General features: G+C 50.5%; 1 protein-coding gene across 3 annotated transcripts in view; it reads right to left on the bottom strand.

The window, feature by feature from the left end:
- Positions 1–17,789, bottom strand: part of KDM2A (lysine demethylase 2A) — a 53,402-nt gene that overhangs the window by 20,833 nt on the left and 14,780 nt on the right. The window contains exons 1-8 of one of the 3 annotated variants that reach the window (XM_074842693.1): positions 16,674–16,684; positions 10,354–10,492; positions 9,060–9,138; positions 7,640–7,686; positions 7,099–7,277; positions 4,479–4,585; positions 3,833–3,926; positions 1,372–1,525 (exon numbers count right to left, since the gene is read on the bottom strand). In XM_074842693.1, the coding sequence (XP_074698794.1) occupies positions 1,372–1,525; positions 3,833–3,926; positions 4,479–4,585; positions 7,099–7,277; positions 7,640–7,686; positions 9,060–9,138; positions 10,354–10,483 (790 nt within the window). In that variant the 5' untranslated portion in view covers positions 10,484–10,492; positions 16,674–16,684. The other 2 variants (XM_074842692.1, XM_074842694.1) reach the window with 2 other exon arrangements.

Raw genomic sequence — 17,789 nt, 5'->3', positions numbered from 1 at the left:
GTGGCACATGTGCCAATATCCACTCCCTGTCCGTAGCTTTTTGTCATCCTGGTCTCTCTGGAAAGTTGCTTCCTAATTGCATTAGGCCTAAGAACACCAGCAACAAGGAAAACAATCTTCTGAAGTCTGTTCAACAATTGAAATACCCTCAAAGTAACTCAAGTTCCAGCTCTCTTATCTCCAAGGCTAAGCAATCCAGCCAAGCCCAACATTTTGGGAATTCCAGCGTGGGTTTCAGGCAAGGCCACTCAATTCAAAAGAAGTGTCAGTTGTGATAACAGGACTCAAATGAGTAACTTGTGCAATTCGTGGTGTTTTCTGTAGCTTACAGCGGGACTAGGAACAACACAGCTTATTCCTGCACTGCTGTTGGGAGATGAAACAGCAGGTTACAGTGACCTTAGACATCTGAGACAGTCTTATGGACACAATTTTTATGCAACAGTTTTATTAGCAGCCTTCAAAGAGGTCCAACAACCCTTCTGCTCACAAGGGAGTATTCCCTAGTGCAAGCACAACATTTTACAGACACCACAGGTCTCCGTCACAGGTTCTAAAAGGCTGTGAGCCACACCTTGCAAACAACCAACCTGAGCTGCTTTTCCATCTGCCTCATCCCTTCTGCCTTTGCTGTTTTCTAGCACAGCACTGTACTAACTGTGCATGCAAGACATCGCTGATGCCCTCCAATTATTCTGCTGGCTAAACCAAGTCAGGCTAAAGATTTCTCTTAACTCTTGAGAGCTTCCCACTCCCAACCTCAAAGTCTCCTTGCCCAAGCCCTCTGCAAAGTAGTTACCTGCAAGTTTCTACATGTTACTGCTTCCCAGCTCCCTACTGGGTTTCACGGTTTTCCAACATCTAGCTACATGCTTTCCAGTTCTCCTACCTCCGGTACATGCAGACTGTTTGACTGTCTTTCCTTGTGTCCAGAGCAGTCACCTTGTTCCTTGAACTCACACACTGACTCCCCCTTCCTTGCTTCACAATTTGAACATAACTCCGCAGAGATTTCACAAGAGACCCAGGAAGCTGAGGAGCTGTTTTTGGGCCAGCCTCTGTCCTCAACGTGCGCTGCTCCGCATGTCAACACAACAGGCTCTGGGAAAGCCTCTTTTAATAATTGATCAAGCATGAGGTGAGCCAGCCACAGCCTTCCTGTCGCTTGGGCTGAATCCACAGTGCCATGACAGGCATGTTTTGGGAGCTGGCAAGCAAGAGGATGGAGCCACGTAACATCTCCCTCTCCCCGTTACTCCCGAGGGAGAAAGCTAGAGCCTGCCTGTTCTGATTTTGCTCGTGTTCCAGGAGTTTCACTCTCTTGCCACAACCCGGGGAAAAGCCAGGATGTGCCTGCCCACCCTGTGGTACCTGAGGGGATGACAAACGTGTAGCCCTGCTTGAGCTCAATGCGCTGGCACTCTGACACTCTGTCCCCAAGAAAAATGTCTCCCTGCTTCCCTGAGAGAAGCCAGTTTTCATAGAGCTCCAGGTTCTGGGGTGTAGGAGGGATCAGCCAGAAGATCTGCAAATAAAAACAACACATGTATGTAAGTCATCACATAATTAACAACTACTGAGTAACCCTTCTTTCTTCCAAACCTGCCCCGCTCCCTCTTCAGACATCTAAATCTTTTCCTCTCCCCACTCACAGAGGGTGGAAATCTGCAGAAATTCCCAGTAAAGTGACCTAAGAAGCTGTCCCATTTGGGAGGGCAAGCTGTTGAGTGAGGTCTTTCCCAACCTGGTGCACTGAGCACCACAGGTTGACTGAGCTTGGGATATTTTGTAAATGTATTATTTACATAAGCCTCAAGAGATATAGAGCCCAAAGACACCAGTGTTAGAGACCAAGGAGATACTTACCTGCGTGTTTCTGCCATGTTAGTAAGAGCTACGACTGAACTAGGGAGTTGCACCTCCCTGGCTCCTTGCAATACAGGTGGCAAGTTGATATCCATCCCCAAGGAGGCTCTTCAGAGACTGTCAGCTCCTCCTCTGGGGGAAGGCACTGGAGCCACAAACCACCAGAATCGCTTGGAATGTCTGGCAGCTACAGCTCCTTTGCAAGGAGAGGTGGGGGAAAAGCCCAGATTCTTCAGGTGGAGCAGTTTGCTGTGTTCCCTGAACTTAGAGTAAGTCAGTAGAGAAAAATGGGACCGAATAATTGCTCAGGACTTGTCCTAAAGAAGTGACAAGGGTTTTTTTTTCCCCCCAGAGATCTGCCTTCACTGGCTGTGGAGGGAGCCCTTTAGCTGGACAGTTCCTTCGCAGCAGTTACAAGCAAAGGGCTCCCTAAGCCCAAGGCTGTCCAAGGCTCTCGGATGTCATCCAGCCACCACAGGCAGCCTTTTTTACCCCCTGGCTCCTTGATGAACTCAACCCTAAATGGCTGATCATTTTTATTAGAAGCAGCAAGGTCTTTTCTAATGCTCACAAGGGTTTAAGTCAGGAGCTGGGTGCATTTCACTGGCCAAGAGGCAGGACCTGCCTTTGGTAAATCCTGCACTACAGAACACTCCTCCACATCAGCTTTTCCTAATACTACGAAGCTGAGCTACTACCAGATTTTGCTGCCCTGACTGCATCGATTTAAATGTACTATGATGAGTCTGTTTGCGTTGCCACCCTCCCTGGACAGCAGTGCAAAGTTTCCTTGACTACAGTAGAGCTGACAACTGCAGCTAGCAAAAACTTGAATACAAGCTCCTCCGTGCTGTTACAGTGGTAACGCTAAAGCAGAAACTGAGTCCCCTGACAACGGGGACATCCACCCAATGGCAGTCAGAGGGGAGGTTTTCCCAGCAAGGACTTCATATTGACCAAGTGTCATGTTTTGAACACGACTGCGCTCTCTAGAGCGGCAGAAGTGCTAGCTAAGGTGTCTGACTAAATTGATCAAGTACTAGCTAGCCCCTTCAGTGATACAGTACCCAAACTATTACAGATCTGGTTTCTGAAGGTTACGAGAACAAATACAACATCCCCAACTGTAAGGGGAGCTTAAGGTGCAATTCACCCTGCCTAAGGACAAGTGGGAGGACTGGCACCTTTCCACATCCCCTTCCAGACAGAGTTCTTCCAAGCCAGAACACCACACAGCTGGGGTGATGGACGCCTGGCACAGGGAAATCCCTGCACAGTTATAACTGGAAGTCACCCATCAGGGAACAAACACTGCACTCGAAGTTTGTAACCAGATAAACTCAAACTCGATGGGGCCTGGGGTTAGTTTCGAAATCTTGGGCTGGGCTCAGCTACAGGAAGTAACTCCAGACAAGCAGCTCATATCTGACACTGTTTCAGAGCTACTTCTCACCAGAAACCATTCAAGGGTTTTGCAGTGAAGACCTGTCACTAACCTTCAGTTCAAATGCTTCTGCTTTTGAAATCACTTGATGCTTTAAGGTGACCCCTCAGACATCTGTTGGCTATTTAAAACCCCTGGACAGCTGAGCTTTAGGAGAGGCTCCTATTCATCTTTAATTACCTTTCTTCCATTTGCTGCTGCTCCCAGTGTGCTATCGGCGCCACACCAAGAGGTGATCACCCATGTAGCCAAATGATCTCTCAGAAGCCCAAGGCACGTTCTGTCATTTAGCCTTTTATAGGGTTGTCTCAGCATCATCTCTACAGCACGAGTTTTCAGCCTGTGCCTGGTGGACCTCTGAGGGCCTGAACTACTTCCAAGAACCACAGATAAACAAGTTTAGGGTGGAAAGACTTCAGTTTGCTGTCTGGGATCTGTGTCTTCAAGGATTGACAAGCGAATAGACTAGAAGCCACTCTCCTAGAGCATCTGTAACTTCCCCAAGAGGGGCTGTTCTCCTACCTTTCCCCCTCGATGGATGTGATACCACACAGAAGTACCACCGAAGTCCACGTGGAAATCTGTGTAGCAGCCCTTGACACTCATCAGACAGTATCTGGCGGAAAATAAGATGAAAACAAGGTAAAATGAGTGGTGATCCACGTTTTAGAGCAAATACGATGTATTCAAAGAGAACGGGCTGCCCAAACCCAGGCCAATGGCTCAGAGCAGTGCCAGAAGCCAATGACTGCAGTGCTAAGCACTTTAGCTGCAGGGAGGCGGTGGTTCGCAGGAGACAGCTCGCTTTGCATTTGTATCACATCCCCGCAAAAAGATCTAGCCCAGGCAAAAGGAGAGCTTTCATCCTCAAACCCCCGGCAGCTCTAGGAACCCCCAGTAGCTCAACTGACTCCCCATTCTCAAGGTGGTGAGCACCAAGAGTTTCCCCCAAGCTCTTTAGAAATCACTCGACTGCCCTTCCACATAGCATTCAGCAGGGACTTAAATAACTAACTGCAGTGTCCTTGGAAGTGTCACCTGCTGAAACAAACAGGGAGACTGTTCCTCCCGCTTCCCCTTGGTACAAACTGCTTCTCCCTTGGGCAGTTTTCTTGCAGGAGATGCTTTGCTGCCTGCTACCACTGGAACAGCTCAGGAAGTCACTTACTTCTGCACCTTTGGATACTGCATCTCCAGGATGGCATTCGTAGACTCTGTCTGACTCTCCTTCAGGTGTCTGGGCCACATGTTATCAACCCAGTCAATCAAATCCACCTACAGCAGAAAGGTGGGAGACATGAGTAGAGATGAAAGGGGCATAATAACCCCTTTTTCTATCCCCAGGCTGTTCTAGAGGCTCAAATACCTATTGCCTGCCTGGTAAGCCCCCAGCTCACACACAGCTGGACACTGGGGCGTTGCACCGGGCCCATCAAAGCCACTGCAGTGCTGCACGCACTGGCCCAGAGCAACCCACAACCAACGACAGTACTGAGGAAGGGGAGGAAGCCCCGGTGTTAGCTGAATCACCATGACACCCCCATTCTGGCCCTAGGTTGGGTTTTGGTAGCAGGGGAGGGGGCTACAGCAGTGGTCTCCTGTGAGAAGCTTCTTGAAGCTCCCACGGCTCCAACTTGGACCTGTCTTTGGCCAAGGCCGAGCCAATTAGCAATGGTGTCCACACCTCTGTGATAACATATTTAACAAGGTGAAACTGAGAGGAGTTGTGAGGAGGAGCTGTGAGGGAGATATCTCTGCAAACACTGAGGTCAGTAGAAGAAAGGAGGAGGAGGAGGGCGGGGGGAGATTCACTGGAGCAGAGACCCCCCTCAGCCCATGGGGAGAGGACAGGCTGTGCCCCTGCACCATGGAGGTCACCGGTGGAGCAGATGCCGACCCGCAGCCCATGGAGGACCCCACACTGGAGAAGCTAGCTGTGCCCACAAAAGGCCAGCACTGAGGGCAGCCTGCACTAGGCCAGTCCATGAAGAGCTGCAGCCCATGGGATGGACTCATGTCAGAAAAAGTTCATGGAAGACTGTCTCCTGTGAGAGGGACCCCACTCTGGAGCAGGGGAAGAGTGTGAGGAGTCCTCCCTCTGAGGAGGAAGGAGCAGCAGAAACAACGAGTGATGAACTGACCGCAACCCCCATCCCCTGCCCCCTGTGCTGCTGGGTGGAGGGAGAGAAATTGGGAGCAAAGCTGAGCCTGGAAAGAAGGCGTTTTTAAGATGTGATAATACTTCTCACTGCCCTATTGTGATTGTTAAATTAAGTGGTGGTGGTGATTGAATTAAATTGATGCTCTTTTTCTTCCCTTTTGTCTGTCTTTTGCCCACAACAGGCAAGTCATGAACTATCCCTCTCCACCCTTATCTTGATTATCGAGCCTTTTACTTTATATTCTCCTTCTCATTCCTGAAGGGGAAGGAGTGAGCGAGCAGCTGCATGGTGCTCAGTTGCCCTCCGGACTCAAACCACCCAGCAACCTTCCTGATACTACCGGTGCAACCCCACACATCAAGTACTTTGGACCAGCTGCTCCGATGCCAGCTGCTGTACAACGGGTCTCTGAATTCACACAAGCAGCAAACAACCACAGCAAGATCCCAAGCATGGTACTGTGATGCTGATTTTCTACTTAGGGGCTAGGCAGGAACTGCACTGGGCTTCCATAAAAAAAAAAAACAAACATGCTGGGCAGCATCTGCTAGGGTGGGATTCAACTCGCTAAGCTTCAGGACAGCCAGAGCAGGGAGAGATGAGCAGGCAGAGATGTCCAGGCTCCCTCTGCAGTTAACGGAGGGAAGTGAATGGCCCTGCAGAGCTGCCCCTTCCTCTCTGACTGCAGAGAGTGTTCAGGATGTCCATCCCATCCATCCCACCTTCCACACTTCAGGAAGGGCAACTCGTTTTCCCCCTGCCAAACAGCCTCCTGGCCCCCTCCCAGCACACCTCCAAGTCTTGGCCTCCTCCACCCTCAGAGATTTCAGCACTTTGCATCAGAAACTCTCCCTGCCAGGCTGCACAACCCTCTGGAGTCCCAGCTGAACACAGGGTTGCTGTCTTAACGGCACCACAGTTTCCAAACAGCAAGGAAACTGCGAAGCTCAGCCAGCATCCAGGCCTGAGCTCCTCTCTCAAAACGCAGCAAGCATTGCTGAGCTCCGATTTAGGCCCTGCTGGAGTTTTACACCTGGCCATGTGTTATGGCAAGCCACCCTTGTCCTGCACCCCTCTTCGGGCACAATGGAGCTGATTGCTGCTGCTGGATGCAGGACGGGGCTCTGCACCAAGCACCAGAGCAGCGCAGTGCACAGCACAGAGTGAAGGGAGGCCCAGGACTGAATGACAGCCAAGGTCTTGGCAGACAGTGGCCAAGACTCTGTGCCCGTTCTTGATCACCAGCCAGCAGGAGCAGGTTAATTCACTCTAATTATTCCTCAGCCAGTCACTTCCATTTCTCTAATTGCTGACAGCTAGTGAACAAGTCAGTTCTCTGCAGAACGACATGTCAGGGACTTGACCGTGGTCACAACAGCTGAGAGATGCAGATGCTGGGCAGCCCCAGCCTGACTATGAGATCAGCTCCAGCAGATAAGGTTGGAGTCAAACACAGGACCAGCTCCAGCAGCTTCCAGAGCACAGCAGTGACATCCCTGGCTAAGCCCATGCATGTTACAAGCAGCCCCTCTCCTCCCATGCTCAAGTGCCAGGCTGCACCTTGCCTACAGGGAACCACAAGCCCAAGGGAAAGGCCATTCCTGTGGAAGGAAGAGCCACGCTCACCGTAGCAGGTCTCTGCACCAGGTTCTCCAGTTTGGTGTGGCTGAACTCCAGGCTGATGACGTTGTAAAGTTTCTCCCGCTCGGCCTCTGGTGTTTCGTAGTAGCGTGCCCACTGTGCCATGGACATCTCAATGTCCCTCTGCGTGTTCACATCCATGACATCCACCATCCGTCGGCTCCCTGCCAGAACAGACAGACGTCACCGGAACCGTCCCTGTGCACAATGGACCACCCAGAAGAGATGCTCCAGGACACATGAGATCCTTCCTCAAAGAACCCACCCACACAAGTGTGACATCTTGGCCTCTCCCATAACTTCACCTTCTTCCATACCCACATTGAAACAGAAGCTGTTTCAGGTCAAACTACACCCAAGCAGTTAAGAGTTGTGATCCACCAGCTAAGGACGGCTCAGGTTCAACCAGCTGCACACTGGGGGAGCCACAAAACCAGACCTCTAGCTTTGATAAACCCAACAACTCTCCCCATTCCTCCCTGTCTGCCCAGGGCGCAGAGGTGCACTGTGGTCCCCGGACACTTACCGACACACAGCCGCACATCATTCACGCTGAAGTCCGGATCTGGCATCCTGCAGGACAAACAATCTTGCTAAAAAAATCATGAAGTGCTTCTGGTTGCAGACCCTTCCCACCTGTACCTCCAGTATCAGCACCCTGAAGATATTACTGGGCTTCTTTTTGCCTCTCAGGTGTGGGTGAGGATCATGCAACTAGATCTCGGGGCCATAGCTCTGGGCTGAGTGCTGGGGTGAAACACTGGGCCCAACTTCTGGCTAGGGAAGCAGATTTGGGAACAGGATATACCACCTCTAGAGCATGTTGTAGAGTGGCTTCTGGCAAACAAGCAAGCAGGCCTTGAGCTAAGCAATCCTAGCTCTTGTTTTAAAGATTGCTAATAGAAGTTATCCCAATATAAAGGGCATAGCCAGCCCAGTACAACCAGTATATTTCACTGACACAGCATAACTCCTCTAACTGTTTGTACTGGCATACTCATCTGTACAAACACTGCTGTCACAGGCAGAACGGGCAAGCAGCCATTCAAGCAGCTCTTAACCCAGAGAAATAACCAAAAGGTCAGAAGAAATCCAGTTTCACCCACACTGTAATCCTCAGTATCACATCTCTGCCCTCCCAAGTCAACCAGCAGTTAAAACTGAGCCTGGCACAATTTCCTAGGTAATGCAGTACAGTACATCATGCACTGGATGAGTTGTTGCCCACCCGTTCAGCCAGCTAAGGAACATAAGAGCAGTGTTGCTGATACTGGCTCTGACAAAGTTTGTTAGGGCTAATTTATTCCTCTAACTTTTGTATTAATCAAAACCAAAAAACACTGACCCAGCAGAAACACTAGAGCAGATTTTGTAGAAGACAGCTGTCATATTTTGATGTAGTATTACTTGCTTTAAAACTATATGTACCACTCCACAGCGTATATGAACATCATAAAACGGCATAAAGTCTTGCATCGGTACAGCTTTACACTCAAGAGCTGTAAACCTTAATTGACTGACTTGTAGTAAGAGAGACAGATGGCAGTTTAAAAGTAACCATGTTGGGTAAATCAGGTTGGAATTCTGGAAAATGCCAGAAATACTAAATTGCTTGACTCGTTGGCAATAGATGCCTATATTACTAGGAAAGAAACCCAGCCAGATGTTGCATCAGAGCAGCACTGGGACTTTTCAGAGATTTTGCTGAATTGTGATCACCTACAGCCAACTCAGTCCTCTCATTTTAAGCCCAAACAAGTAAGAATGGGATAACTGAGGTAGAAGATACTTCTCTCTGCTCACTGCACGTAAAGAACAGCATGGACAGGATGTGGTCATACCAACTTGAGAGAGCACAGATCCCACTACCAGGATCAGATCCCACAATCTGGAGAGAGGCAAGGAATTCGGCCAGAGCCACCCATCTGGGTGCCCCAAATACTCACTTTATCCCCAGGCCGTCAGAGCTCCTGAAGATGAGAGGGTCTCTCAGGCCGCCCCGCTGGATGTATTCAACTGTGAAGTCTGGTGTGGGGAGACAAGAGAAGGGAAGGTGTTAGGGGAGGCTCCTCCAGAGGACTGTAGACACACTGAGGTTAGAAAGGATCTCTGGAGAGATCTCCAGTCCAACCCTGCTCCCAGCCAACTGACTTTAGACTCAGATCAGGTTGTTCGGGGCCCTGTGCAGTTGAGGCCTGAGAACCTCCTCCTATCTCTGTGGCAAGGCTAGCCAGCGAAAGCAAGCCCTGTTCCTCACTATTTCTACATCCCTGCAGAGATGCTGGAACTCCTTTGCGGCAGGTCTGTGAGCAGCATGATATGTGCTGCTGACAAGTCTCAGACAGGCCCCCCAGGGAGGGGGGAGTTTGCTCCAACAAGCCGCACCAGACAAGGGAACAACACGGTTTTTGGTCCTCACTTCCTCAAGAAGCTCACAGCCAAGAAAGAGATGTCTTGAAGAAATGCTCCTCCCTCATGGTAAATCCTCATGAGGCTTGCACTAGCTGTGTGATGAAAAGACATCCCACTGAGCCGTATGCGTGGTGAAAGAAAGGGGAGAGATCCCACATAGTTTTTGAATTAAGCATCTAGTAGACATGTGGCTGCAATTACAGGTGCTGACCCAGGCGAACCCTCTTGTTCCTGGCTGCCACGTGTCCCAGCGAGCCTGCAGCGCTGCAGCCTGGCTCATGCCTCTCCAGATCGAGCGGCTTCCATGCCATTTCCCACACACGCTCCCTGTTACAGCTCCCCTGGCCCAAGGGCTTAGCAGATTTGAGCCAATCCTCCACCAGTGTGTCTCACATTGCCTTCAAACTGCTTAGGGACTGCTGCAGAACTGGCAGGGCAGCAGGCAGAAACGTCCTCTGCCTGCTCTGCACCACTTGCATAACCCAAGTAAAGCAGTTTACAGCAGAGGAAAGCACAGAACTGGTATGAACAGTGAACAGTCCTCCCAACTTTACAAAAGGATGGAAAGTAAAAGGCAGCAAAACGCAGGACAATGGGAAAGGATTTCATTAACACCATGAGTGCCTTGTAACCGCCCTTCAAGTTGGCAGTCAGGGAGGCTTCGGGTGTAGTCAGATGCACAAGAGCACATCCAACTGTGATGGCTGTTAGCTTTCTACGAAAGGCTCGGGGAAAGGTCATCTCACACACCATGCCTCGCTGGAGAAGCCGCCAAGCGCAGCAGCTGTCTGGTTACTGACAGTAGCACACACTGCAGCAAGAACAAACCTTTGCCTTCCATGAAGACCACGAAGGTGGAGTTAAACTTGTTGGTGGACAGCTTTTCCTCGAGGTCAAATGTCCTCTTCCCTTCAATTTCATCATCAGAGATGCCATCATCCTCATAACGCCGCCGCATCGTGCCACGCTGAGGAGAGATCAGACCAAAAGGATAAGAGTTACGGATCAGGAGGAACAACCAGCTTGCTTCTCAGAGCCTCATCTCAACCCAGCGCAGCTCAGCGAGGGCCTCTGGGGGAGCCCTTACCCCGCAGCAGAGAAGCCTACATGCTTCTACTCCCCGAGAGAGAAGAGACCCTGCGTTACCGAGTTATATTATCCACTAGGTCTCTTGCTCAAAAAGCCCTGTTGGTATCAGTTTTCAAGAGAGACATGTCAGAGAAGATCTATTTCTGCAGCGTCTGTCCTGGATCCAAAAACACACCACTGAAACATCAGATTTGCTCCTCCTACAACCAACAGATTTGTGCAAGTTGGGCTGTATGGGAGACAGATAATTCACTGCTAATGAGTGCTAACACAGAAACACGGGAGGAAGGGACATAGTTCAGTATAACTGGGGCAAAGAAAAAAAAAGAAGCCATTTCCCATTTTTACAGGTGCATCAGTATTTCGCTGCGCTGGAGGTAAAGACACTTGTGAATTTAAATCCCTGCCAGAACACACAGTGGTAAAGGAAGGGTTTTACACTGAAGACAATTCTCAAGTTTTCATCTTTGGCTACGCTTGTACACAAAAGTTTATTTATTCTCTTGTTTGTGTGTGGGGGAGTGGTGGTGGGGAAGTAACCATATTCTTAGAGGGTCTCATAAGTACATCTGTACTGTGATTCCTGACAGCCATCCTCTTCTAGCATTGCTGGATCTGGAAGAAATTACTGTCCCCAGCTGTTAGCCACCCCTCCAGAGATCAGCCACACTCTGGCAGAGCCGTTCGTGGGAATGCTCCCTAAATCCGCTCAGATAAAAGTCAACCTGGTCTGAATTAGCCAAGCTGACTTCCCCCAATTAGGGATGCTCCCATTATAAAACATTCACACCAGTTGTTGTGCCAGGGACGGGATGGGGCAGGAGGTGACGCAGCAGCTACTGTCACATCTGCCTGGAAGCAGAGAGGCACAGCAGCATCGCAGCGCTGGTAGCAGGCTCACAGCCCCAGCAACAACACTGGTCCCATCACGGACTGTGACTGCGGTGCCAAAATTCACCATCACCGTGAGGTGACCGGTGTGCACGTCTGCACCACAGCCCCTGCACGACCTCCTGCCACAGCACATCTCCCACTGCCTGGAGTGGAGCGCGTTCGATAGCTCATTTCTTCCTTCTTTTAGGGTCTCCTGGAAAAAAGACAGGAGTGCCCTTTCCCAAGTGAAGGCACACACACTTAGGACTCCCCTCCTGGGGGCAGCAAGCTGCAGATCTCTCCGGAGTTCAGATCTCCTTCCCAGAATTTGGGATTTGGATTTCACCCAAAGCCACACTCTGCTTACTCCTGTCTTCCTCACCCAGGCAGGCAGGGGTAAGGCAGGGCTTGCTCCGACCACATGAAGTCCCAGGAGGTACAAGCCCACCTTTTGGTGGTGATAGTGGGTGAGGGTTTATTTTACCCTTAGCAGCCAGCTTGGTCTCACTCACCTTCCCCTTAACCCCCTGCCTGGCTGCTCCCCCAGCCTTTCACACACTATGATAGCTGAATCAAACACACCTGGGGTACTTTCCAGGTAGTATTAGCCATCCATCAGTCCAATCATTACATTGTTTTGCTTGTCCCTCTCTTCTTTTTGGCCTTATCTATTTAAACAGCACCAGTGAAAGAGAAAGGACCCCCTCCTACAGATGCACTGCTTTAAAGATACTTTTTAAACTAATTAATTCAACCAGTACTGGAGCATGTGGGGACACTTGTTTTGAAAAGGGACTTTTTCCCCCCTCGTAACATATAACTTCATCCTCACACTTTCAAGAAGGCTGATCAATTCTCAAGTAGTTTCCCTGCCATCAAGGCAGAGCAGATTACCTCTCCCTAAGTATCCTGAAAGCAAAGTTCTCCCAGGACCTGTTCAAACAGCCCCAACGATGGAGCAATCTGGAAAAAGGGCTGCGTGTTTGCAGTCTCTTGTCTTAAGGCACCCACTAAAGCTGGATAGCAAGTGGGGGTACTTTCTTTTACTGTTTTTAACAATACAAAGATAAAACTTACTTTAATTACAGACACACTTCAACACACACTTGTATAAATGCATAACCATGCATTAAAAAAAGACAGATGGAGGTGCCACCAGCAGAAGCCAAGTGCCATATTCCTGGGGAACACTTTGCATTTCACACTGCAAGGGCCAGACTGAGATTGGCTCTTTCCAGGAGATGCACCAGAGCTTGAAGTTAGAGATGTAGAGGTATTACTGGGAGAAGAGCACCTGGCTGTGTTATATTGGAGGGTGAGGCCACCTTATAAAGCCCTTTCCCTTAAAAAAAACAAAAAAAATCACTGAATCGGTTAACACTGTGTAGTACTCAGTTTTATAATAGTGCAGTGGAGAGGGGGCCTGCCCTGGACAGGATTTAGGGATACATGAGAGTGAGCCTCATGCTCAGTTTTTGCTGGAAAGCCCCAGCATTTTGGGAAAGGCCCGTTTCAAATGCAGTCCCCCCCCATCCCAGGCAGGCTGGCCAGCATTTGAGAGCATCACTCCGGCACCCAGCACTTCTGCCGAAACCCAGCAGCTAACTGGGGCTGGGCCAGGCTTCCAGCTCCTGGGAGGAAGGGAGTCTCTTCCCCCATCTGCAACCCTCGCCCCACGGCAAAGTCTCCTGTCTGGAACAGTCCAAAGGAGCTGCCTGGGAGGGCTGAAGCCCGATGGCCCCAGCACAGCCACCATGGCACGATGCCCATGGTGAGAAAGGATGGAGCAGGTATCTGCTGTCAGCCAAGAACCTTGTGTGGGTGTCCTGGGCTCTCAGCACCAGCAGGCAGAGCGGTGCTGGCCCCACCTTTGGGGGGGCAGGAAGCTGCACCACCAGCTCCCACACATCTCTGCTCCTCTTAACCCACGGGAGACCCTGCTGAACTCCCACAGGCAGCACAGCATGCACAACAGCGGCCAGGCGCTCACCTCTGGGTGCCAGAACACCGAGAGCACCCGCCCTTCTCCCCATCACCGATCCGCCCAGCTCAGCGCTTGCTTCAGGAAGCACCGCTCGCTGCTGCGAGCCCTGACAAAACACACTCCAAGCTCTGCCAGGCAGGATGCAGACACACTTTCCTGGCTGGTCAGTGTATGAATCCAACAGATTCCAGCTCCATGTACACCCACAGACCCTTCCTCACCTTTGCTGGAGGTGCTTAAACAGCCCCATTTGTGGACAGCCACAATTCCCATCCCAGAACCATTTCAAATCACTTCTGCCCTGAAGAGCGCCGAGTGAGGGTGGGGAAGGCTTAGGTCATGTGGGCAAACATGCCAAGGGAACACGATTTGTAGCTTCCCCTTTATATTTCTACACTTCCAGAGAAAGAAGCAGAGGTCATGGTGCTTCCTCGTGCTTGTTTGGACCCTTAGCTGTGCAGGCTCTGTCCAGCTGACACATGTCTCAGATCCTGCTCTGTGACGCTGTCACACATCAGCTGCCTGTTGCAGTTCCTACTGGGACACCTCCAACTCCTCTTGTAAGGACGCCAGCTACCAGAGACTGTTTTGCAGGTATCTTACTCCTTACTAAACCATACCAGGGAAGTTCAAGGCACACCTCATCCAGTCGAGCATGCTAATAGCCTTCCAGCATGATTAGCTTTTCACTTACCCGCATTCCCGGGTAAGTCTAGGAAACAAGGCTTAGGACTACTGGCTCCAGCAGGCAGGTTTCTGTCGATTAGAGGCTGTGCACAATGAAGCAGAGGATGCTGGGCGCTGTAGTCCTTGGGTCTCGCCTGCTTTGGGATCAGGTGGGTGGTGGCACACTGCAGGACCAGGCTCTGGTCTGCATTTTGACCCGCTCCCTTACTCCAGATACTCGCTATTAGTTGGCAGGTTTGAAGAAAAGCAGCTCTCCTGCCTTCACTGGGTATAAAACCTCCAAGATGAAAAAGGTTTGGCATGCTAAATGCTGGTAAGAAGAGGCTACATTCAAATTAGCCTCTTAATAACTTTATATTTGGGGCCCAGGCTGGAAGTATAAATGATATTTCAGGGCTACACAACAGGAGTTACTGCATTGGGGTGAAACTCTGGCATGTTCTGCTTGACCACGAACCTCTCACCTCGGGAGACCTGGGCTGGAACGCAGCTCCAGCCAGAGGTGTGATGAGCTGCTGCAGCTCTGTTTCAAGCAGACATTTCTCACAGTAAAGAGCAGCACAGAGCAGCTGACAGCCCTTGTCCAAGGACACCAGCAGCCTGAAACACTAGGTAGCAGCAAGGTACAGTACAAATGCACCATGTAGGTAGATAACCAACATAATGGGAAACTCCCTCCTCTGCTGTCACCTCGCAGGGACCCTGGTGTCTGGCTGACCTGCCCAGATTTCCTTTATCCCAGCAGAATGTCAGATGGCATTAGCTGGCTTGCTCCTAGGCACTTCCCTACAGCTACTGCCAGGACAGGAAAGACAGGGCGATCCACAGAAGTTTTACATGGTTTAAGTGTAACTATGGCATGGCTGAACAAGCATCCTTGGGAGCCTGCCCCTGACCAAGACTGCTGCAGCCACACAACTGGGTACTAACCCAGTGCAAGCTCAGTCTGACAGCTCCCCGTAAGATTTCCTTCTGGAGTGGACACAGTTACTGCCCTGCTAGACTGTGTGCCACATCAGGCATTGTCTGTCCTTCTGGAAGTGGCACCAAGCCAGCCCAGGCTCTGGATTGTGTAGGCCAGCTAATTTAACAGAAATGTGACCACACGGCCAGGCCTGATCCAGATCCCACTGGTGCCATGGGCAGATGTTGCACTCATGTTGGTGGTACAAACCCACCAGCACTGACCGACCCGGGGTAAACCGCTAGAGATGCTACGCAGCGGAGTTCCCGCTCCCTCCCTGTGCCCCATTGCTGCTGCTTACTCGCATGATGCTAGCTCTGGTGCCCAGTCACTCCAATTTGGCATTTGGGCCACAAAACCACTTTGTGTTCATTAATCGTGAGCACAAATTACGGCTTTGAGGACAGATCCCACTCCTACCCTACATGAACATGCAGCAGATGTGGTCACTCACTAATAAAACTTGGAGGCTTTATGACCAAAGAAACACAACGTTTCAGAGGATGCCGCTCTACCAGCCCAACCGACCGTGGACTCACACTACATGGAACAGCAGTAATGTAAACTTCACTTTACTCCAGCTAGATCCACCCATGGATCTGCACTGTGGGATCAGGGAACCATTCCCACTCTTCTCCCTGATCTCCTTCACAGCACAGCCTCTGAGGCAAACAGAATGCAGCCACACCGCAAAGGTGCAAACACCAGGAAATGGGCAGAAACACTTTAAACTCGAATCCCGTTGCAACAGGGAAACAGGGATGCAGAACACAGAAGGAAGGGGACTGCCTCCTCCAGCTGAGCAAATTCCAAAGTCTAATGCTCTTGTCATCAGCAAAGCATCAGCCACAAAACTCCCTCCACACTCCCAGCCAGATCAGCTTTGCTTGTTCCTGTGGGCAGGGAAGAGTCTGGCCTCCTAATTTGCACAGTATGTAGGAGAATAGGATCCCAGTCATGGCTGAGGACTCAAAAGCGCTGTCACAATACAAATAGCTCCCATCAGTTATACAACGCCTCTCGTGTACTCGGCTGGGGCCACAGCGCTTTCATGTCATTGTTGTCTTGGGACGGGTGGGGAAAAACAATATTTCAGTGTGTGCAAAGCAGACAGGAGGAAGGAAAAGCTTCTGCACTTCCAAGCGTGTGTTTTGGGAGAGGCAGCATCTGCTGGGACTTTGGGCAAATCCCTGCAGCAGAGTTTTCCCCTCCTGGAGTCTGCAGCTTCCTCACAGCACAGTTACACAAACCACAGCTCCCCAGCTCCCCAAATTGAATCTCTGTTGAGGACAGATGTGGTCAGTGCACAAGCCCAGGGCTTGTGTAGGGACACTCCAAGACCCCTTTCTTCTCTGATGTGCTTTGGTTCTCACCTGCCACGCAGGGAATTGCTACCTGGTTAAATAACTGGCTACAGGCGACACCTGCAAAGGGCAAGAGACATGCAAAGCCACGACACACTAATTTTTTTCCACTAGCACACACTTTGTGAGAGCTGCACAAATCCTTCCTACGGCACAATTTCATCTCTTCCTAGGGAAAGCTGGTTACCTCTGTCCCACAGCCCGTGCCAGGGCTTGGTCTTGGCCGAGTACCCCTTCCCAGCAGATTGCTACAGCCTTCCCAACTCTTCTTTCTGTTTCTTGGTGCAACCCCATGCAGGCAGGCCTCGCCAGAGCATATCAGCAAGTCACAGCCCGGGGCTCTTAGGCTAAGACCGCTTCTGCCCAGGAGTGGCTCCGCTACTGGGATTTCTTCCAGTGTCAACTCTCAGTTCAGCCAGGGATGCACGACTTCCAAAAAGGAGATCAGGAAACACCTCCAAAACTGCCATCCATCAGAATGTCCCAGGTGGAGCTCAGCCCCAGCAAAGTAAGGGATAAGAGTCAGGCACATTACACATATTCCTGTTGGATAACCTCAGTGTTCAGCATTAGGCAGCAATATATAAATACTGCCTTTTTTCAGCTTTGTGATCTGTGTTAGGATTCAGACATTTCTCATCCTGATGAGTTTTACTAAGGAAGAACTGACAAGCAGTCCAAAGCCTTTCTCTGTGTCAGGCAGGGTCAAGATAAAAGCAGTTTATTCATCCTCCAACACCAGCCAGCCAGCAATTCTCATCTAAGATAGCTGTCCTTCACCATTTTTTTCTGGCCCTCTTGGGTACCATTCAATTAGTGTAGGAAATAGGAAGCATGAATATTAATCCTGCAGACAGCTTCAGTGCTAGCCCTTCTATTCTGATCCTTTCACCTGCAGTCTCCTTCTCCCAAGGATGCCGGGGGAAGTGCCTCATGCAGCTCCACAGCGGTACTCTTCAAAACCCTTCCTCGGACACATCTCTCCAGCAGCAAGCGCTCCCTCGATGGCGCACAGCTACCTCTAATGGCAAAGGAACTGACAGTCAGCTGAAGGGAACCAGAAGACTACTCTCCTGTGGGGTTTTTTTTTTTTTGAGAGAAGAACAAGTACAAGGTCACATTTGAAAAAAAGAACAAGTCGTCCTTTCTCTGAGAGCGCCTCACATATTTACAGAGTGAAACCAACAAACACCACAGTATTTTAGTCACTTCCTGTTCTGTCTGCTGCCATTCCCTCCCTGATCTCCCAACATCTCCATCTCCCAGTCCCCAGGAAGCCTCCTCCTGCAATGCCACAACTTTC

This window comes from Strix aluco, chromosome 16, assembly GCF_031877795.1.
Source record: "Strix aluco isolate bStrAlu1 chromosome 16, bStrAlu1.hap1, whole genome shotgun sequence".
NCBI lineage: Eukaryota > Metazoa > Chordata > Aves > Strigiformes > Strigidae > Strix > Strix aluco.
This window is presented reverse-complemented; position numbering and strand designations above follow the sequence as displayed.